The 23,876-nt window shown below is 38.8% G+C and overlaps 2 protein-coding genes across 3 annotated transcripts; both read right to left on the minus strand.

Annotated features, from left to right (window-relative positions):
- Nucleotides 1-2,392: 2,392 nt before the first annotated feature.
- LOC146699089 (uncharacterized) lies at nt 2,393-6,502 on the minus strand. Its single transcript, XM_085472606.1, has 6 exons — nt 6,398-6,502; nt 6,085-6,168; nt 5,720-5,903; nt 5,072-5,601; nt 4,781-4,917; nt 2,393-4,694 (listed from the first exon to the last, which is right to left on the minus strand). Exons 1-6 carry the CDS (start codon nt 6,500-6,502, stop codon nt 4,106-4,108), a joined length of 1,629 nt encoding a protein of 542 aa, XP_085328732.1. The 3' UTR covers nt 2,393-4,105.
- On the minus strand, nt 6,032-14,155 carry LOC146699090 (uncharacterized). Of its 2 annotated transcripts, none has more exons than XR_014922760.1 (2): nt 6,353-14,149; nt 6,032-6,168 (listed from the first exon to the last, which is right to left on the minus strand). XR_014922760.1 is itself a non-coding variant. In XM_085472030.1 (2 exons), exons 1-2 carry the CDS (start codon nt 14,151-14,153, stop codon nt 7,909-7,911), a joined length of 6,153 nt encoding a protein of 2,050 aa, XP_085328156.1. In that variant the 5' UTR covers nt 14,154-14,155; the 3' UTR covers nt 7,857-7,908. The 2 variants fall into 2 exon arrangements, 1 of the variants encoding a protein (XP_085328156.1); XM_085472030.1 differs by lacking the exon at nt 6,032-6,168 and having other exon boundaries at nt 7,857-7,917; nt 8,010-14,155.
- Between the last annotated feature and the right edge of the window lie 9,721 nt (nt 14,156-23,876).

A 23,876-nucleotide genomic window follows, 5' to 3' on the forward strand; every position in this document is an offset into this window, starting at 1 on the left:
CATTAAAATATGAATTTTTAGAGATATATGACATGGATGACTTGTTGACTTAGAAGCCACGAATTCCCCAATATGCAAATTTGAATACCTGGAGCCCACATACATGATTGGCTGGCTGGGAAGCTGTGCAGGCCCTGATTTGTGGATTTGAATTCCTCAGCCCTCAGATATGATTGGCTGGCTTAGAAGCCACGAAGGCCCCAATATGCAAATTTGAATGCCTCAGGACACATATATGATTGGCTGGGAAACCGTGCAGGCCCTGATTTGAAAATTTGAATGTCTAAGTCCTCACAGAGGATTGGCTGCCTGGGGACCTGGCAGAAATATATAGAAATACTATGATTAAGCATAAATACTACATTTAGTAGAAATACTATGTTTTAGCACAAATACTATAAAAAGCAGAAATACTATAATTTAGCAGAAATACTATATTAAGCACAAATCCTATAAAAAGCAGAAATAGGATGATTAAGCATAAACACTACATTTAGTAGAAATACTATGTTTTAGCACAAATAGTATAAAAAGCAGAAATACTGTAATTTAACAGAAATACTATATTAGGCACAAATCTTATAAAATAGCAGAAATAGTATGATTTAGCACAATAGTAATCAGTTAAACAGAAAAATTGGAAAAGCAAAATGGACAGCTGAAAAAATGCTGAACATGCTGAGGGTCCCTCAAATATACTTGTTAAATGAAAAAATCAGCAAAAAAATGCACAGGGAGAGAGAAGTAAGTTTCTAGGTCAGCCTGGGAGCTGCTGAATTTGAATCCACCAATCAGAGAGCCTGTGTACTTTTTCCCGCCAAAACATGTGCCTCTTTTTACACACGCAGCACAGAGAGGCACAGGATTATTGCAGCCTATTTCTCATAGTGAGGACTCCCCTCAAACAAATGACCATAATTCCCAAACCGTAGGGGCTAGAGCGGTCATTCTTACACCGTTTTGTTCAGAAGAGATGGGGGAATCTTCCAGTGTTTACAATTTATCATTAAAATATGAATTATTAAAGATATTTGACTTCTAATGCACCATAACTGAGTAGAGCGAAGCAAAAACTGCCTTGACTTGCCCTCAAACAACGCTTTCTAACTCGAAATCTATTTGGAGTATCGATATCATTCTTTCACCGTAAGAGACAGCAGGCTTTGGTGAACAGTCATGGAAATTTTCAGGTCTCTGTGGAAATCCAAAAAAAAATTATGACGAGAGAAAAAAGTGGTTCATTTCCAGAGTTTTAAATCTGAAGAAATCTGAGCGAAGGACGAATTTCCTACCCTCAAACAAGTCCAACTCATTTCAGAACGGTAATAGGTGAGAAAGAAATTCTTGAATTGTGAGCGTCAGGGGTGTCTGAAGATATTCGGGGACAAGCCTCATGTCTTAAAGTCGCTTCGTTAAGGAGATATGACGATTCGAATATGCCTCTCATTACAGAAATCCAGCGATGATTTTGAACAAGTTCTCCATTGACTTTATATGGAGAGTTTTGAGACCTTGTGTTGGTCTGAGGAGATTTGCAAAAATTCTATAAATCCCACAACAATGATAGTGACATTTTCTGAAAGCCAGCAAAAATACCTACGTTTTGATGTATAATTTGTGGAAGTTGAGTGAAAATTGAGCAAGTAGCAAACAGTTGTTCGGACATGAAGCGAAAATTGCAAAACCTTCAGTGGCACACTGGAAGCCAAGAGCATAGCAACCATAACAACACATGTATTTTGTGAAAAATCACAATTTTGCAACTCAAAACTTTAAGAGGCATAAAAGTAAAACAGTTAAAGATTTGAAAAAGCTGAATCATACCTGAATAGCCCAATAATTTGTGAATATTTTAAAATTTGAATGGCTGTTCTAGGTGAAAGTATGAGGAAGTAGTTAAGTTTCAAAAACAAGCAAATTTTAGCAGAATTGCTGAAGTTTCCCATTCATTTCAATGGGACAAATTAAAGGAAAAAAGTGGAATATTTTAAAAAGTATAATAGTTAAAAATACCAAAAGTCATAGCCGGCATTAGCAAAAATAGTTGAATAGTTTAAAATTTGAACGGTGAAAATCGGCTGAAAATTGTGGAAGTAGTTCTACGGCGAAAAGTGTACGGAAACACCCGGAATAATAATAATAAAGAACTAGAAAAATTTGCATTTCCTGCGAAAATGCAGTGTGGATGCTTAAAGCTGAAGCTGTATGCAAAAAGTAGCTGAAAAAGCTGAAAAGTTGCAGAAATTGTAAAAACTTTGCAGAAGCAAAGGAACTTTGCTAAAATGGAATAACTTAGCAGAACTGCAATCACTTAGAGGAAACTGTAAAGCTGAAGCTGTCTGCTGAAAATAGTTGAAAATAGCTGAAGAAGCTGAAGAAATCAAAGTCAGCGTTTAAAAAGTTGTTGAAATTTTAATAACTTTGCAGAAGAACATCAAGTTAGCAAAAATGTAATAACTTAGCAGAAATGCAATAACTTAGAAGAAACATAACAATTCAGCAGAAATGTTGTAGTTTACCAGAAGCTACAACTTAGCAGAAATGTAATAATTTATTAAAAAATTAATAACTTGGCAGAAATATTACAACTTACCAGAACTGCTATAATTTTGCAGAAATGTAATTATTAGGAAAAAAATGTATACAGATAACAGCTGAAAACGATGACGTAACCTCAAAGTTACTTGTTTAACTGTGAAAAATGACCAGAAACATTAGAAAAGAAAGAAAACCAATTCAATTCAATTTATATAGCAACAAATCACAACAAAAGTCGCCTTAAGGCGCTTCATAGATACAGAGAAAAACCCAACAATCATATGACATATGACCCCCTATGAGCAAGCACTTTGGCGACAGTGGGAAGGAAAAACTCCCTTTTAACAGGAAGAAACCTCCAGCAGAACCAGGCTCAGGGAGGGGCGGCCATCTGCTGCGACCGGTTGGGGTGAGAGAAGGAAGACAGGAATACCAGCCAGCAGATAAACTGATGTGAAACAAAACCAAGGTAAAATTGCAGAATTTACACAGTTGGTGAAAGGTAAAAATGGCAACAAAAAAACCCCAAACAAACAAACAAAAAAAAACAAACAAACAACATTTAGTTAATAAGTGCACAAGATGATTCGATGATAAATATGGTGAATAATAATCACTGCCCTGCGTTAGAGAGTGACTTATGATGATGTATTAATTGGCTTAACTTTACCTCTAACAGCTTTTCACATAGTGCTGTGACCAGGGTGAAATCCATCATAAAGTAACTGTAAACAGTAGAACCATTAGCATGAATGTTATGGTTCTACTCTGATCAAAACTCAAGTCAGCTGTGTGACCTGATATAAAATGATAAAGAGGAACACATATAAATGACCTTTATGAACTTTTCAAAATGACTTTATATGTCTGACCCATTATCTATATATATTAGAGCAGATGTGGAAAACCACTGTTAGACCTACTCTATACTAACACAAACACAGTCAAAAATTCATTGCTAGTGTGACATGTGGTCCTTTTTGCCTTTGACCAATGATATGCTGGTTACTTGGACCAGTTTAGTATTTGCTGTCACAGAGGAATGTTAACCATAAATCCAAAAGACAAAACTGAAAAAATATGTTAATTGCAAACATGTTTTTGCTTAGTAAGAGGATTGAAATTACATGGAAACTGTCACCTTAAAGCCTCATTGTAAATATCATCACAAACAGATGTTTTCCACACGGTTAACAAAGCTCCACCACATCCAATCACTGCATATAAATCTAAAAGAAAACAACAACAAATAAAATGTAATTAACACAAGTGAAGTCTAAGGAGCTTGGAAAGAAAAGCGTCTGGACTTCTTTGAGTTCCTTGAAGACGTTTCACCTCTCATCCGAGAAGCTTCTTCAGTTCTAAGGGTCAATGGTGGAGAGTCCCAGATTTAAACCCAGTGGGAGTTTCCCCCCAAAGAGGGACAAAGAACCCCCTGATGATCCTCTACCTAATCACATGAGCCAAGGTGTGAAAGTGGGTGTGGGTCCCAATCAGCCAGGGTTTCGGGTGAGCTCATTGTGAAACCTGGCCCCACCCTATCATGTGATTTCCCGAGGTCAGGAAATCACCCACGCCCACTCCCAGGATGTGAGTGGACGTTACGGTGTCTGGGGAGGGAACTCAAAACTGGATTATAGATGGCAGACAGTTGGTGTCGTAAACCACCGCCTCTGTTTAAAGATGGTCGCTCACAGTGGACGTAAATGGCTTCTTTCACTCCTCCATCTGTCCAAAATGTGAACATTGGCATCCTCAAAGACTGACCTTTGTCCTTTAGATGCAGATGGACTGCTGAGTCTTGTCCTGTGGAGGTGGCTCTTCTATGTTGTGCCATGTGCTTGTGAAGTGGCTGTTTGGTCTCTCCGATGTAGAAGTCTGGGCATTCCTCGCTGCACTGTACAGCATACACCACATTGTTAAGTTTGTGTTTAGGAGTTTTGTCTTTCGGGTGAACCAGTTTCTGTCTGAGTGTGTTACTGGGTCTGAAGTACACTGGGATGTCATGCTTGGAGAAAACTCTCCTGAGTTTTTCTGATACACCGGCTACATAGGGGATGACAATGTTGTTGTGTCTGTCTTTCTTATCCTCCCTCGCTGGTGTCTGATGTTCTTTTCTGTGAAGCTGGAATGCAGGCACACTGGACGAGCTTATTCTAAAAAATACAGAAAAAGGAACATTTTAGTTGTGTTAAGGCCTAAAAACTACAAATAAGCTATACAATGAACAATATTGAAATACCTTATAGGTGCTGCAGGCCATATAACCAGAATCCAGAGCAATCTCACACTCACATGATGGTGAGGAAAGACATGAGCTCTGCAGTGAGGTTTGAATGTCTCAGTTGGAACACTGAAGAACTCAGAAGACAGCAATACCTGCACAGAGAGACAGAGTAGAAAAAGCATAGATTTGTAATCCATAATGTGAATTAAAACTCAAAAAGTGTCAACAAGTATAATCATTTGAGTGTGGAATTATTTATGCAATAAACAGGATTTAAATTAATTAATTGAATTAAAAAACACTGACATGTGTCCTAATTACTCCAAGTTTGTGTTCCAGAGGGTGATGGGAGTCAAAGAGGAGGTACTGGTCCGTGTGTGTGGGCTTCCGGTAAACTTCGATGTTGAGTTTGCCGTTCTCTTCAATGTGCATAGCGCAGTCCAGGAAAAGCAAACAGTCGTCCTTTGTGTCTTCCCTGGTGAACTTGATGTTTTTATCCACGGTGTTAATGTGCGCAGTGAAGGATTCCACTTCTTGCCTTTTGATTTTGACCCAGGTTTCATCTACATATCTGTACCAGTGGCTGGGTACTCTTCCTTTGAAAGAGCCAAGAGCCTTCCTTTCCACTTCCTCCATGTAAAGGTTGGCTACAACAGGTGACACAGGGGAACCCATGGCACAGCCATGTTTTTGTCTGTAGAAACCCTCGTTGTATTTGAAATATGTAGTGGTGAGGCAGAGGTCTAACAGTGTGCACATCTGATCGGGTGTGAAGTTGGTCCTGTCTTCCAAGGAGCTGTCTTCTTGTAGTCGTTTTCTGACAGTCTCCACTGCCTCTGTAGTGGGTATGCAAGTGAAGAGAGAGACTACATCAAAGGACACCATGAGAACCTTCACAGACATGACACAAGGGAAGACTTTTGATTTAATAACTAAGCTTAAAACAAGTGTTACCTTTGAATATTTGTGGGAAAAATCTGATGCTAACCCAAGAATACAAAGCCACACTGGAAATGATGACAGGCTTGCAGCCCTCTGTCTTCCTGGAGTGAGGTGCCCGATCAGTAGAAGTGAATTGACAGAAGTCAGTGTCTGTAAGAGTGGCCAAACACTGATACTCTGTCCACTTGCGTAGAGTCTAAGAAGCTGGAATGCAGGCACACTGGACGAGCTTGTTCTAAAAAATACAGAAAAAGGAACATTTTTTTTGTCTGTAGAAACCCTAAAAACTACAAATAAGTTATACAATGAACAATGTTGAAATACCTTATAGGTGCTGCAGGCCACATAACCAGAATCCAGAGCAATCTCACACTCACATGATGGTGAGGAAAGACATGAGCTCTGCAATGAGGTTTGAAGGCCTCAGTTGGGACACAGAAGAACTCAGAAGACAGCAATACCTGCACAGAGAGACAGAGTAGAAAAAGCATAGATTTGTAATCCATAATGTGAATTAAAACTCAAAAAGTGTCAACAAGTATAATCATTTGAGTGTGGAATTATTTATGCAATAAACAGGATTTTAATTAATTAATTGAATTAAAAACACTGACATTTTTTTTTATCAAAGATAAAGAATGATACCTCTCTCTGCTCTGAGGATCACTGAGCATCTCTGACAGGAAATACAGTTTCCTCAGTATGAGTCATCATTGATGGTCTCAGAGGTGTGTAGTGTGGTAGCATGATGATGGTCTCCAGATCAGGCAGGAGGTCAGGTGATGGGTGTGTCATCTTCTCCATTGAAGACACACTGGTATGGCAATTCATAACACAGCAGTCTCCTTGTGGCATGTAGTTATCTGTGCAGTCCAGCACTGATGGATCAGGTTTGGCTCAGCAGTTCATGAAGATGGTGTCTGAAAAAATATATCTAACAAAACACGTGCTTATAACACCACCCACCCAGCTCAGCCCCCAAGTGTCTATGTAATGCTGGTATGGGGTGTCGGTTACTAAGTCTAATTAGTGCATCAGAAAGCGGGGGCTACACCTAAAGCCCACACTTTTTGATGTCTTTGTTTATTAGCAGCTTTTTCCAGCTGCTCAGAGAATTCTGACTTGGCCTTTATCCACCCAAACCCAAACCCACCCGGATAAAGGCCAAGTCAAACTCACACACCATACCAGCATTACATAGACACTTGGGGGCTGATCTGGGTGGGTGGTGTTAAACTGTAGTCGGGAACTTTCAGAAAACTATCCATTTACTTCTAAATCAGTTTTTATACATATTCTGTAAGCTGTACTAATGTTTTTCTCTACATAATGTATCATTATAGACATCTCTGGTAGCGTAAAGATAGTTTATAACTTTTGACATTTTTTACCTGTAAAACATGATAAGCAAAACCTCATTCATCACAAAAACTTTTGATTCTACAAAAGCTACTATAATCAAGAAAATATAATTGTCTGTATTTATTCATGTGAGCCATAATAAATACCTGCATTTATGTGGGATTTATTTATTTACTATTTCATATTTTCAAGCCCTTGGAGGGGAAGATCTCGTTTGTTGAGCTACATACGTCACAGTAAAAAGATTTAGTCATTTAAAACATGAGAATAAAAGAAATGATGTTGGTTTAATAAATGTTGCAGCACATTTCAGATCAGAGGTGCATGATAGCAGATGTTCTCTGTTCTGCATGAAGTTCAGCAATGATTTGGTGAAATGATTAATAACATTGCAATAAGAAAGGGTCTTCTGACAGACAGAGTAGGGAAGACCCTTTTTTCAATGAAAAATCTTTTTCATGCTCTACAATCAGTAAACTCTGTAACAAACATGATCTGTAATTGTTTCAAAACTCACCAGACGACTTCATGATTGGCTCGAGGACAGGACACAAAAGACAGGGTTGTGGTAACTGTAATATGATCTCAGAACACCTGAATACAGACATTTCTGTGGCTGAGAAATAAAAATGAGGTCAAGCAGGGTGTTCTTGTCTGTAGTGGCAGAAGTGATCAGCTGTGAATACCCTCTCGACTGAAACTGCTCCAGAATCTGTTTTCTTCCACTCTGCAACTGGTTTTCATTAAAATCTCCACACACAATGATTGGGTGACAGTCCATGATTTCAAGTGAATCTAAAAGACTTACCAGGTTTTGCATGAATGGTGTCAAACTGTAGTCAGGGGGTCTGTACACAACAGCAATGAGCGCAGGGAATGGAGCCTGAACCTTCAACACTAAAAACTCAAGATCAGTGACATTATGCAGATACTGTTTTACCTGAACCTGAAAATGATTCCTCAAATACACAACAACTCCCCCACCACTTCTGCTGGCCATGTGAGGAAAGTTTGTGTAGGACACATGTCTGTTGCGTTTAAACATGGTGTAGCCGTCCAAATGAAGACTGTCTGCAACAAAGGAGCCTTGAAGGTGAGACTCAGTGAGACACAAAACATCTGCTAAACACATTTCATGATGACTCTTGATGTCACTGATGTGAGATGGCAAACCCTCCGTATTGTGATGGATCAGTGTAAGAGTGTCAAGTCTGCTGGCTGTTTCTCTGACCTGAAGAAGAGGCATCATTTCCTCAACACTGGCTTGTCTCATGGTTTGGAGCGCTGCAGTTACCTCGGGATTGGCGTAAATCTTTTTCTCATCCAAGTCCTGCAAATAGAGTCCACTGAGAGACGTCACCCTGCTGAGAGCAACGTAAGCCATACCTGGTTCAAAAATGTTCTTCATTGAAACTACAGCTGTCTGTGTTGTAAGACCCTGAGTTTTGTGAATTGTGCAAGCGAATGCTAGCTTTACAGGAAACTGTCTGCGTACCGCTCCTTTAAACTTCAGACTCTCCTCTGCTCTCTCAATGTAAACAAGATCATCAGATGCTGCATTAGCACTGCGGTTGTGTCTCATAGGCTGCCGGTTGTCCATCCTGAGCCCCAGTTTAATTATGTGTCCATCATTTTCAGATCTCACCACCTTTATCAGTATACCAAAAGCACCGTTGACTAAACCGTTTAGTGTGTCCAAGTTTCTGGTCAGCATGACTCGAGCTCCTTCAGCAACATTCAGAGTGTCAGGTAAATCATTTCGCCCACCTGTAAATGGTTTGTCTCTTCGTTCCATTCTGCCTGTACATTTATCCTTCTGGAAATCGTCTGCATTGATGATTATGATGTTTGAATGAAGCTTCTTCAGGGTATCTGTGTTGTGGGATTCCACATTCTTGTTGGTGGCATAAATGTGTAAGACCTCAGTTGGACATTCTTCTGGTGCAGTCACAGCCTGTGACAACAAATCTCTGTCGCACTGAGAAAGCTCATCTGTCTTTTCTTTGACTCTAATCCTGTTCAGCATCTCTGCAAAGGCCACATCATCTTTCTGACGCATGATCTCGGTTAGAGTGATCATCTGAAAATGCTCCTGCCATAGGTCAATCTGTTCTGGATCGTAAACACAGAGAGGTTTAGACTGTCGCACTGGTGGCAGCTGGTAAAAATCTCCAACAGCTAAAACTGACATTCCACCAAAAGGTCTCTGAGTGCCTTTGATTTGTTTCAGTCTTGCATCCACATAGGCAAAAAGGGGTTTTGAAACCATTGAAATCTCATCAATAACAATAATTTCAGCATTCATCAGCTCAGATCTGACTTCATCCAGTTGGTTACCAAGTCCTTGAATGGGTGGTTTCAGACTCCTGGGTAGTTTCAGTAGAGAATGTAACGTAGAGCCACTGATAGAAAAAGCTGCTGTACCGGTAAATGAAGTCAGTAAAACAGTTGGATTTGATATGTCAGCTTCTTCTGCATTAGCAGGCAGTCTGCTCAGGATCTTTGATGCTTCAGAATGAATACACTTAATCAGATGTGACTTTCCAGTTCCTGCACCACCGTTGATATAGAAGAAAAATGGATCTGGGTTCAAACCACAAACTCGCTGAATACACCAGTCTCTTATGGCATAGAACACGCAGGCCTGCTTCTGGTTCAGATTCTGATACATTACACGTACCACGGCTGGATCGACTGCAGGTTGTTCTCTGACGGCTCTGATCTTTGTTACAGCATCAGACTGACGACTGTAGTCGGGGACATTCTCCTGTTCGTTCTCATCATCAGAATGTCTCTCAGGAAGATTCTCATCACATTGCAGCCTCACAACTTCAGATTCAGGAGCAAGATTACACCATTCATCAATCACAACATCCCTATTTTGTTCAAACTCTTCCAGTGCACTCTCAATATCCTCAGAGTTCTTCTCATACTTGTCTTTATTTCTTTTCACAACCCTTTTCACAGACTCACTGTGGTCTGAACATGGAAGTCGTACAAAACCTGAGTTGTAGAAGGACTGATAGGTTTGGAACCCTTGTGGTTTCAGTTCCTGCTCTGATCTGTGTGGAAGGTAAAGTCTCAACAGTCGACCATAATATTGCTCAGGATCTTTTTCCTGTGAACAGTGGTAATATCTGATTATAGCTGGTTTATCATTCTTTCGCCTTTGTACAAATCCAAGCTGGTTTAGAAGAGGAAGCACATCTTTTCCTTCATTTGGACCACTCACCAACCTGCACAAGGCAGCAAAATCAGCCAGTGACATTTCCTCATATTCTGGGGTCTCAGGTCTGCATTTGTATTTATCACTCAAACTTGTCATCCAAATATTACAACTGTCGTGTGTTGTGCTTTCCAGGAAGCTCATGGGCCGACTCATTTTTACTGGGTTATCATCTGTTGGTACAAATACAACACTGCGGGAACATTTTTTCATTTTTAGGCCACAGACTCGAGTCACACACTCCTGTGCGCTGATTTCTCTCTTTTTTGAGTAAGCCTGCATCACAGCTCTCATTTCATCACATTCATTGACGGTGTTCTTATCAGAGTTGTCAATAACTGTCTTCAGGTATTCAGAGAGGCCAGATTCTTTCTTTGTTATATATTTACAGAGGTATTCTATACATGAATAGGCATTCAAAATGAATGAGACATCTAAATTAGAGTTCCAGGCTTCAAGCAGGTCTGGGTTGTAATTGTTGATCCAACACTCATTTGGGTCACGTTTCAGAATCAGAGCTGTTTTCTTGTTTATGTCTTGGAGGCATTGTTCATACTCATTCATTGTCAAGTTGCATCGTGACAGAATCTGCTCTATGGTGAGGGAAGCAGCTTCAGGTTCCTTCAGCAGGTTCAACAAAGGTCTGAGTTTGGCTTTTGCAGCTTCAGTGTCTGAATCCTCATCCTGTCTCACAATCATTGTTCTTGTAGCTGGTGGTTTGGGAAACCCAAATCTACAACCAGAGTTCACACTCTTAAAGCATGTCTTTGTGTGGTTTTTGCTGTGCTTTTGTAGCTCAGTGACTTTTTTGTGCAGTTCAGGTTGTTTTTCTGGATCAGGGAGTTGAGCTGAGATGTATCTGTCAACAAAGTCACAGACAGTTTGGTCATCATCCACATCTGCTTCTACCTTTTCTCGAATCCACAGCAACATGTGTATATGTGGACTACCTCTGTGCTGGAACTCAACTCTGTAAAAGTAATCAATGATCTCACCAAGGGGCTGTGCAGGAGAAAAAAGCAAATCTCTGAACAAAGCCTCAACACGTTTATCAAACATTCGCATGGTGGTTACTGGATTTGATCTTAGAATTTCACACTTTTCTGACCAGTCCAGGGCTTCAAAATCAACCTCTTCACCTTGCTGTCTCTTTATTGCTTGAATCACTTCAGGCCATCTCATCTCAGCAGCAGAGAAAGTGACAAAGAACTGAGGTGTTCCTATTTGGCGAACCATGCTGAATAGATCTCTGGTAGTTTTCTGCCAGTAAGCTGGAGTTCCTCTGAGTGGCTGCATAAATCTGATTGCATCTTTATTTCTTACCAGCTTCTCTACTTCTGTCTTACTTTGTAACATTCCTGATGTGATTTTGCGTCCATCTTTGGTCATAGTTTTACCTTTCCTTAGCTGTATTGTCATGCTGGAATTAGCCAAGTGTATTTCAGTGACAAACTGTGAGAAAAACAGGTAATTTGTGTCTTTAGCAAATCTTGCATCAATGTTGAAAAGCCTTGACTTGAAGTAAGCACTTGGTGTGAGTTTAAGACGTCTCTTTTCATCCAGTGTATTCTGACCAGTAGGAAACTGCACAGGAAATGCCATAGCTTCCAAATGAGGAGTTCTGAAGAAGCTAACAGGATTGTTTCTTTCTGCAGGAGCCACACAATATGTGTTATCAGTGAAACAGAGAATCTCTTCTGAAATGTCTACAGGCTGCAGACAACTTTCTAGAGCAAAACCTCCATTGTTCAAATCACTTTCTGGTTCATCTGGATTTTGTTCCTCTGGTTGTTCATCACAGGATTGCATATTAATATCTTGGTCACTTTGAGACTCACTTTCACACAAAAGGGCATCTTTTTCATAGTTGTCAATTTCCATTAAATCTGCTTCATTATAATCATCACTTGCCATGCTGGCTTCATCACTGCTGTCATCATCAGGTAACGTTGGATCACAAAGCAATGCATCATCTCTGATAATAATATCTGTGTACTGTGGATGAATTTGTTTCAGTTTACGCAGAGCTTGAATGAGTTTAGACCAGGTGACAGTCTGGAACAGCTGATGGCCTTTGTAGCACAGTCGTCTTTTCAGCTTTATCCTCATGATCTGTGATTGGCTTCTGATCCTCGGTAAACTGTCAACTGTTTGTTGGACCTCAGATGGTACACACACCACATTACCACGTATGAGTCTCTGTCTCCCCTTTGGAAGAGGAATAATCTTAGCAAATGGTATGCATTTGGCAATCAGATGTCTCTCCAGAATGTTGAGATCACAAAGTTCAGCTGGAATATCCTGCAGTTCTAAACCATTAACAGCAGCAAGCCTGGGCATGCATCCACTTTTGAGGGAACTGTGACATGTGTGACAGATATACTCTTTTTTTCTCTCAACAGGAAAGCTGCAGTGATCATGACATGCTTCATCACACACATGAACAAATTTACCAGTTAGGCACTGATGAGCTACAGTCTGGTGTTTTGAGTAATTTTCTCTTTTGCAGATTTTCACCTGATTAGGAAAAGAAGCTTTTAGACAAACAGTACAAACATAAGATGGTGCTGACTTAATGTTTGATCTGAAACGAGATATGGCCTCATTCATTAAAGTGTTCTCTGGATGACACTGTAAAGTCTCAGCTGGTCGATGCATCTGGCGATATTTCCGTTTTATATTCATTGCACATCTGATATTATGCATCTGTCTGAAAGAAAAACCGTTCCAATATTTTACTCTCATTCGTTCTCTCATATTGTCCTTGTGTTGTTGCTGAAATTGTTTTTCTTCTCCATAACGCTTAGTCAGATAAGATCGTTTTTTCTGTTTAAAATCTTCACTTTTTTTATATAGGTTATATACATATGACCTCATGTAAGCTTTATGTTTTTCTCTGAATTCAGCACAAGTTCTGTAATTTCTTCTTATACGTTCCTTCTGCTGTTCTCTAAACATAGGAAATTGTCTATAAGATTCTTTATATGTTTTTCTCATACGTTCCTTCTGCTTTTCTCGGAATAAAGAATCGTCTTTATACATCCTTATGACACATTCTCTTTTTTTCTCTCTTATTTTAGCACTTTCTCTATAGGTTCTTCTGAAATGTTCTCTCTGTTTCTCTCTATATGTAGCATTTAGTTTATACAGATATTTTTTGTACACACTCTTCTTCGGTCTGTGATCAGGATCATTAGACTTTCTACTACAACCTTTTTTCTTTGCCTTAAAACTTTCATCAAAAGTGTACATCTGCCTTTCTTTCTTTTTCTGATTTTCCTTTCTCTGTGGTAGTTTTTCTTGGGCTAATAATCTTCTCCTCATTTTTTGCCTTTCCTGTTTATTACGTTTCAGCAGTTTATCTGAGAGTTCCTCTGTTATCTTAGTTGAACTGGAGGCACTGTTTGAATCATTCTGAGGAACAGAATCTGATGTTACCTGCGTTTCTCTCACAGAAGATGCAGATGCTTCTTTTTCTAAGTACTCAGAAGGAAGATGGTTGTTTTCAGTAGCAGCTGTCTCATTTGAATAATCCACTCTGGATGATGTCACTTCAGTCGTTAAAGTGTCTCTCACAGTCTTCTGTGTCTGGTCAGTAGATGTTTGGGAGTTTATTTCATGAACAACTTCATTTAAAGCTGGTGCTGGAACAGTTGTAGCTGTTTGTCTGTTTTCATCAGCATCTCTTTGGTCAGCAGCGTTTTCACTGTGAAACTCGATGGGCTGTAGCTCATAGGTACAGGTTGGTGCGATGCTAAACATTCGGTACAAACGTTTGATCCTGTCAATCATGTCATTAAGACGTGTGAACTTCAACATAACTGCAGTTCCACCACTTACACTTGGCGATAATGGCATACCAGTAGACTTACGTGGGTGAGGGTCAAAATATGCATATTCACCTGAAGTCAGCCTGCTAACAGCGATGACTGTTCCTCCCATGACTAGCAAAGCATAGCGAACGTCTGAAGCCAAACACTGTAATCCCTGTTCAAGGCTCGGAAAGTGATCTGTACCATCAAATGTACCGTAATGAGCAAACTGAGACATGTCGACTTGATACTCGTGTCTGCGGCTGGTAACAACTGAAGGAAGTTCATCGCAGGCTAGAAACACACTGTTCACAAACCTCAGTCTGGCATCTGAATAGACGGCATGGCCTTTGTCCAATACACGGTTTAGATCTGCTCTGGTAATAAATTCATCCTCGTGTAAGAATGACAGGAAAACCAAACTGTTAGCCATGCATTGCTGATTCCGGTACTTTCCATACCTAGGAGCGGCCTGGCTTCGGGAAGCACAGACGCTACTCACTCGTGGACGACTTTCACTGTTTGTAACCTGTACATGAGACTGTCCTGGAGCTTGTCCATCATGCTGTGTTTGTACAGTTAGCTGGGGTTCAGTCTGGATTAGCTGCATAACTTCAGGCTCTGGGACAGACACTGAGGGAACACCTTTCTTTACCACATCTGCATAAGACACTGTGGCTGTCTGAACACTGCTCTGCACTTCAGTGCTGGGAAACGTTGAAACACACACCTTTACCTGCTCACTGCTCTGAGAAACATTCAGCTGTTCTTTCTCCTTCTGACGTCTAAGCTTCTGAGACTGAGACCTTTGACCTTTTCTTGGCATTTTGCTGAAGTACAACCTGGAGCTTATATGTGGTTATACACAAATATAAACAAAACTGAACCTTGAAACAGAAAAACTTATAACTCCTCAAGTTACTGTTAAATCTGAGAAATGTACTATTATACTATAAAATGTTTTTATGAATATATGAATAGATGTTAAAAAGCTGATTTGTACTCCAAACTCAAAAAATAAAGGAAATTCAAAGTTCTCTGGAAACAATTTGGTGCGTTTTATTGTACCTCTTTTAGAAACGGGGTTTCTTCAGCTGGATGTTCTGCAGCAGTCAGGAAACAGGAAGTCTGGGTCCTCAGGCACTTCTCGATGACAATACTAACTGAATACTTACACCGAGTGACAAAATGGGTTTGTCCTTAAATAATAGTACTATAAACTTGCAGTCAAATGTTATAGCCAATGAAACAGACTAACAGACTGGATCTGATTTATTATTTATCTGAATGTATGTATTACAAAATAACCAGATTATCTTATTACAAATAAACTTATAAAAAGGTGATATTTTATACAATTGATCAAAGTAAGCCAAACTAGCAGTCCAAACTAAAGTCTAATGCAAAATTAAAATGACAAATGTAGGGCTGTGCAAGTAGTTTCTACTATAAGTTCTACTGTACTGTAATTCTACTACTGTATATTCAACTTGTAATTTCCAGCAAAATGACTGAATGTGAGAGAGTTTAAAGACAGGAAAGAAAGAGCAGTGAGAGCAGAGATCTCTCAGAATTCTGTAACAGATAGATCAAGTTCTGGTAACTTGGATTTCTGAAAATTGGATTCTGAAAGGATTCTCAAAACTTGGATTCTCAAATTAGATAGAGCAGTAGAGATAGAGGGATACAAGATGGAATGGCTTTCAAATTAGATAGAGCAGTAGGGATAGAGGGATACAAGATAGAATGGCTTTCAAATTAGATAGAGCAGTAGGGATAGAGGGATACAAGATAGAATGGCTTTCAAATTAGATAGAGCAGTAGGGATAGAGGGATACAAGATAGAATGGCTTTCAAATTAGATAGAGCGGTAGAGAGAGGGATACAAGATAGAATGGCTTTCAAATTAGATAGAGCGGTAGAGAGAGGGATACAAGATAGAATGGCTTTCAAATTAGATAGAGCGGTAGAGAGAGGGATACAAGATAGAATGGCTTTCAAATTAGATAGAGTTGGGAGAGTGATAGGATAGACAGAATTGCTTATAATGATAGAGAGAGAGAGGATCTTCTGCAGCAGGTCACCTGTAAGACACAAAAGGCCTGGAATTAGTCATATTTCCAACATGCTTGGATTTACCATATTCTTCAGACTATATGGCACACCTAAAATCCTGTCATTATCTCAAAAACATACAATGTGCCTAGCGTATCGATTCTGGTTATGCTTACTGACCTCAAACGGGATTTCTGTGGTACACAGCGCTCAAAATTCTGTCAAATATTTTAGTAATACTTCGGTAAGCTACAAAGCTGCGCTGCTTGATGTATTGTCAGAGCATTATGGCTACCATAGTCAGGACCCTCGTAGAGTAATTCGTATGGTGCTTCAACATAACATTATGGTGTGTGTACAAGGACCTGGCACGTGCTAAGAGACATGCTTATGAAGCAGATTTCAAACTGATCAACCCATGAAGAGTTTGATGAATTTGTGGATGAGGAATGAACTGAAAAAGTGAGTGTATTGTTCTGTATTTTATGTGTTACAACTGAACAGTGTTGAGAGTTGTTTATGAATGACTTGAATAAAGTTTGACTTATCTGACTGTTTGGCTTAATCTGCCTTAAAAACAGGCTTGTTTATTGACATTATGCCTTATAATCTCAAAAATACAGTACATGTAGGGCTTTAAATACTAAAGAGTTCTACAGTAAATTATTGGACTGAACAGAATGACAATGTTTAACAAATGATGGTGGAACTGTTATAAGGACATTTTTACGTTCTATTAAAACAATAAACTAAGTCTATAAACTCAAACCAAGACGTGCTGCTACAGTAACTTACTGTAAATATTATATGGTCCAACAAAACCAACACACTGAGGTTACAGCAGACAGTTTCAGGCCACTCTGTATGAATTTTGGCAAAATGAGAAATTTGGAGACAGCTAGTTTCTACACAGCAGTTTCTACATATTTCAGTCACATTTGGGGCATGTTTGATACACAGCAATAAGCACTACACTAAATCTATAATAAACGTATCATAGCTGATATAAAGGCCTAATTAGCAAAATTTAGTATGATGATAATTTCTTTGTAGATCATTTCATGATAAAAAAAAGAACAGAAGTGAGTGCTGTATCTGAGCTGTTGCATGTAAGATCTTTGCTGGAGATTCCCACATTTCTTAAACAAACAAACAAACAAACAAACATGACTTTCAGACACAGTTCATCTTTTGTAAATTAGGGCAGGATTATTTTCAAAAAACAGCCTTGATAAAAATATCAGGCCACTATAAAATGTCTTATGTTTATGTTTTCATCCCACCTATATTTTGCAAGTCATTATGACAAATTACAAAAAGCAGTTTTTAGGCAGTGATTTAAGGGAAGAAGCTTTTGAAATCCACAATGCCCTACCACCAGTGGTCTCAAACTCTGGTCCTTAAGGCCTGGTGTCCAGAAACTTTTCTATGTGTCCCTGTTGCAACACACCTGAATAACATTAGTAGGTCATTAGCAAAACTCTACAGAACCTGACTGCATGCTGAGGTGGTAATTCAGCCATTTGATTCATGTTATAGCAGCTCATGAGTGAATGAACATGATGCAATGAAAGTACTTTTAGAAGTACATTTTTCCAAACACTTAAATTACTTAAATTTGAGTAGTCTTAGGGGATGTCACTTCAGCACACAGTGAAATTCTATCCTCTCACTAATGACCTACAAATGTTATTCAGGTGTTTTGTAACAGGGACGCATGGAAAAGCTTCAGGACACCGGCCCTTGAAGAGTGGAGTTTGAGACCCCTGTCCTATGTGAATATTTAATTGTCCCTAAACTGCTAGTCGTGAGCTGCTCTAATGTGAAACAAACACATATAGTTCTGTAAAGGTTTACAAAGAGATTTCTAAGGATCTGGAGACCCCAGAAAACAGAAACCCTCCCAGACGTTGTAGCTGAACAGGCAAAAACAAGTTGCCTAATAATATCTCAATGATAACCAAGAGCTGTGCTGACTAACTGCACTAAACTGAATCATCTATAGTGAGAGAAAAACACCAGCATTAAAGTCAAACATGGTGCTGTTACTGTGATGTCCCAGAGTTCCTTTACTACTTCAGGACCTACATCAACTCATCAGGTCCTGGGCTTAAGTTTAATCACACTTAGGATCTGAAGCACACAAGCAAGTCCAATTGAATGAATGAAACAAAACACTTGGTGTAAACGAATCAGTCTGGACTTTAATGAAATTAAGATACTTGGTATGACTTGAAAACCCTATCCATCCATCCATCCATCCATTCGCTTCCGCTTATCCTTTTCAGGGGGCACTGGAGCCTATCCCACCTGTCATAGGGCGAGAGGCAGGGTACACCCTGGACAGGTCGCCAGTCTGTCGCAGGGCCAACACACAGGGACAGACAACCATTCGCACTCACATTCATTCGCAGATACACACCTAGTGACAATTTGGATTATTCAATTAACCTATCCCCACAAGCTGCATGTCTTTGGACGGTGGGAGGAAGTCGGAGTACCCGGAGGGAACCCACGCAAACACCGGGAGAACATGCAAACTCCACACAGAAAGACCCCAGCCTGATGTTGGAATTAAACTCAGGACCTTCTTGCTGTGCGGCAACAGTGCTAACCACCGTGGTACTTGGTATGACTTGAAAACCCTATATTGGGCCTTAATTAAGACTTTTTTCTTTTCTTTTTTTGCCTGTCCTGTTTGGATCTAATTAAGACAATTCTGAAATTGTAGTGGACCAAAATCAACCAGTGATGTAAACCAGTCATTACCAGTTACTGTAAATGCTTGATGGTAATTGTTGCTATCAGGGCATCCACAGCTGGGTATTAGAGACCAATATGTTTTTACATTAGACCAGGTTGTTCTGGTTCAAAAATGAAATCATCACTTTAAAACTGCTTTTTGTATTTATCCAGGTCATCCTTGTTAGATGATTTGAAACATGTGAAAAAAAGCATAAACAAAATAAATCTGCAAGGAAGAAAGACCTTTCTCAGCACTGTACTGCAGACAAAACCTATACTTACCAGACTTGCGACGATCAGATCAGTATCCTAGAGAAAGGAAACAACACATCAGATCACTGTTTAATGACTTACACTGTTGAACCTCTTCACACACAATCCAATTTACTGTGACATGAAATAACTAGTAAGATCCTCAATTTCTTCAAGCCTTTATGAACTCACTGTAGTCTAAAGAGGACAAACTTTAGTTACAGAGTCTCACATGACGATAACATGTGTAATAAAGGCATGCATACTACAGAAGTGCAAAAAAGAGGCACCAATATTTGTTGGTACAGATTATGGCTTTTTAGCTCCATCATTTTCTATCACAAGTCAGTGCTTAATAAAGTGTGGAAAAACCACAACTGTTAGAATCAACGGAAAACCTCATTAGGTTTTAGTTCTGATCTGAATATGTAAATCCTAAAATACATGTAAATTCTGACATGTTATAGTAACAACAGTGGCACGCCATTTTTGCAATTAATTTCTTAAAAATTATAATAAAAAGTCCTTCCATTGTACCTGTTGGCAGGAATCTTTTTGTATTTTGCAATATTTCCCTTTTATATATAATTTTCAAACACATTGTATCAAGCAACTTATTAAGAAACTGATTTAAACTTAGTGTACATAAATTACACACAGGCTTTAACATACACAACATTGCCTACTCACAACTCTGGTTCTCTTAGTCTTTTATTATTGCTTAAATGTTTAACGTACCACTTCTGTTCACTCAGGCAAAAATACTTCTATAGTGGTCTGACTTTAATGTAATACATAAGCAGAATATGAGTGAAGATATAAATCAACAACTGTGGTGCTCTTAAGTGTTTAAGCTACCACTTACACTAACTCACCTAAAATGCGTTCATAGTTATGTCTACTAGGTAAATCCATAAACAAACGGAGAACATGAACAACTGTATAAAAACAGTTGTTTGTGTTCAAACATAAAAATCAGACACAAATGGCCTGTTAAACTTCAGGGACAGTCAGAGGTCATGTGTGGGGCCTTTGCTGCTACAAGGTATAAATTCTGACCATTTGTTTTTGCCCATCAGTAAATGGTAATGTCACAAAAACCAAACTACGTTAGGTAAGTTGCTAAACATGTTACACAGTGACAATGTCATATTACTGCAGTTACAATTGCTGCTTACTTACCAGCAAAGGCAAAACCGAAGTTCTGTTTCACTCTGTAACAAAAGAACAAAAATACAGAATCAGACAACTGAAATCAGCATCAGAGTCAATACTGCATCACAATCTGTAGTGGGAAAAAAAATCTGTTAAATTCTTTGTTTACAACAGCTTTACTATAAACACCCCATCTTCTCTTTCTGCACCTTATTAAAGATTTCTGTCTTTATTAAGGTGATGTGTCGTTTTATCCATCTGCAATTCCACAGAAATTCCTCATGAACGTAAAGCTCTAATACTTTGGTGCTATTACATAACACAGCAGATACCACAAGCAATGATTTGCTCGCACTGCACACTTGATCAAATGATAACATCACAGTTTCAAAGCGTGCAACAATCACAAATAATACTTGATACTATAAATGCTTGATGGTAGTTCTTCGTATCAGGGCTTCCACAGCTGAGTATTAGAGACCAGCATGTTCTCACATTAGAACAGATAGCTCTGGTTTGGTTTTCTCTGCTTCATACGTGAAATCATCACTTTAAAATGCTTTTTTGTATTTATTCATATCATCCCTGTTAGATGATTTGAAACATGTGACAAAAAAGCATGAACAAAATAAATCTGCAAGGAAGAAAGACTTTTCCCAGCACTGTACCTCAGACAAAATGAACTCACTTTAGTCTAAAGAGGGCAAAATTTAATTGCAGAGTCTCAAATGGCCTTAACATGTGTAATAAAAACAATAATTACTACAGAAATGCTTTGATAAGCCTTTAAAATTAGACATAAATGGCCTATTAAACTTCAGGGACATTTTTAGGGACACTCAGAGATCTAGTGGGGGGGGGGGGGGGGGGGGGCTTTACTGCTTATAAATCCTAAATGTGTTTTTGCCCATGAGCAAATGGCAAGATATCACAAAAAGCCAAACTATTGTATGTAAATTGCTAAAAATGTTACACAATCCCAATTTCATATTGCTTCAGTTACAATCACTGTTTACTTACCAGCAAAGGCAAAACCAAGCTTCTAGTTCACTCTGTGTAACAAAAGACAAAGAACAAAAATACAGGATCAGAAAACTCAAATCAGCATCAATACTGCATCACTCTCTGTTGTCAAAAAGATTCACTAAACTTCTTTGTTTACTACAGCTGGAATACAAACAACAACTCTCCTCTGTTTTCTTTGGTCTACATCTCATTTAAGATTGCAAAACACTCATACATGAAAAACTGCACGACATATTTTTAAGGCTTTAATATTTGAGGTGGTCTGCATTCAAATTCTACTTCCTAAAATAGTACCAACTGCACATAGTATCATAGTAAATATGCTGTAGTTTTAAAATAAATATCTATGTACCATACTAATAATAATATACTGCCATATTTTATTTATGTGAAGGTGGGCTGTTGTTTATTTCATTAATTTCCCACAAAGTGAGAATTTAAACTGTGCTGCAGATTTAGGTTGGCACAAACAAGCCTTTGTTAAACAGTTCTTAAAAATTAAAGTCTACATATTAGGAGTTCTTATTATTCTTGGGCTATGTCCACACGTACACAGGTACTTTTGAAAATGGAGATTTTTCTATGCGTTTGCACCTTTCGTCCACACTTAAACGGCGTTTTCGGTCACTGAAAAACTAAAAACGCTTGCCAGAATATTTTCGAAAACTCCGTTTTTGCATTTATGTGTGGACAGGGAAACGGAGAAAACGCAGCGCCTTTTTTGACGTCACACTGTGCGCCACGTTATTGTTTCGGTGAAATGCATTTCTACAATACGGTTACTGTTAATTGTTCTCTCTGCAGTGTTTAAATGCTTACATATGCGCACACAGTTACTGTCCCCCCACAGATATGACTCGGTTCTGCTTCTATGCCCCATCTTTGTTTACCATTTCCCACCGAGGCTTCTAGACTTCTGATTGGCCAACATTTCTACACGGTTAGGAATATAGCGCCACCTGCTGCTTTGGCATGTTCCTAGCAGCGTTCTCCTTCATTTCTGCATTTATGTGTGGACGGGATTGTTTTTTAAAACAGAAACGGAAAATCTCCGTTTTCAAAAATACCCGTGTATGTGGGGACATAGCCTATGTTTAATCCTCAGTTTCTCCCCCCCTCCTTTGTCTTAATTAACCCACAAGACCTGCACACACGTGACTCTTTTTCTCCCGTGTTCGGTCAGAGGCGGTAAAATGGCTCCTTTGATCTTGCCGACAGCTGACACTGAATCTAAGATGGCGGTTCGTTAAAAACTTTACAGCATAAAGAATGAGGCCGTTTTAACCAACTGATTTGTGAAGAGAACTAACTGCACCTTATGTAACAGACTGACAAACACGAACACACCAAATGTAATTAATAAAACAACACATCAACCGTGGTTCACAGTCAAATTTTCATTTCACACTGGGCTCAAAGGAGCGCTAGGCATTAGCATCGGGTTGTTAGCTCATCAAACACTCCTTTTACATACAAAAATGACAAAGTTTCACTAAGAAAAAGCAACCACTGTGTTACTCTAATATGAGTTATACCTCGGTTGGCTTTATAAATCACAAAAAGAACTCGTTAAATCGCACAAACAGACTATAAACATTTAGGAGAGAAGAGGAGAAGCAGAGCAGCAGCACTCACCCAGAGCAGACTCAGCGAAGTGTGCGGAAAGGCGGATGTCCGGCAGTCAGGTAAAAGATGAGGCGTTCACGGGTAGTAGGAAATTCCAGTATTACACACAATGGGCATTGTAAACATCAAAAATGTAGGTGATTTTAAATATTCTATACAATATTTATTTGCTACAGAAAAAACTCGCAGAACTTTAAATCTATAACTTGAATAAATATTATTAGAAGGCTCTACTCCTGAACACCAACACCAAAGAGCTGAGTTCACCAGACCTGAAAAAAAAAACAACAACAACCAGTCCAGGACAGTCAGTCTGCAAAGATGTTTTAAAGACAAATATATATATATAAACATTATCCATTAAGGATTCCCCTCAAAACAAATGACTATAATTTCCTAACCGTAAGGGCTAGAACGGTCACTGCACCGTTTTGTTCAGAAGAGATGGGGGAATCTTCAAGTGTTGACAATTTATCATTAAAATGTGAATTTTTAGAGATATATGACATGGATGACTTGTTGACTTAGAAGCCACGAATTCCCCAATATGCAAATAGTATGATTAAGCATAAATACTACATTTAGTAGAAATACTATGTTTTAGCACAAATAGTATAAAAAGCAGAAATACTGTAATTTAGCAGAAATACTATATTAGGCACAAATTCTATGAAAAGCAGAAATAGTATGATTTAGCAGAATAGTAATATATAGAAATAGTATGATTAAGCATAAATACTACATTTAGTAGAAATACTGTTTTAGCACAAATCCTATAAAAAGCAGAAATACTATAATTTAGCAGAAATACTATATTAAAATTAAAAATGCAAAAGACAATAAATGTCCCTAAGGACCTCTGAAGGTTAAACACAAATCCTATAAAAAGCAGAAATACTATATTAGGCAC

Source organism: Copadichromis virginalis, linkage group LG11 (genome assembly GCF_057382275.1).
Source record: "Copadichromis virginalis isolate Kocher_CV1m ecotype Utaka linkage group LG11, C_Virginalis_male_GT1.1, whole genome shotgun sequence".
Taxonomy (NCBI): domain Eukaryota; kingdom Metazoa; phylum Chordata; class Actinopteri; order Cichliformes; family Cichlidae; genus Copadichromis; species Copadichromis virginalis.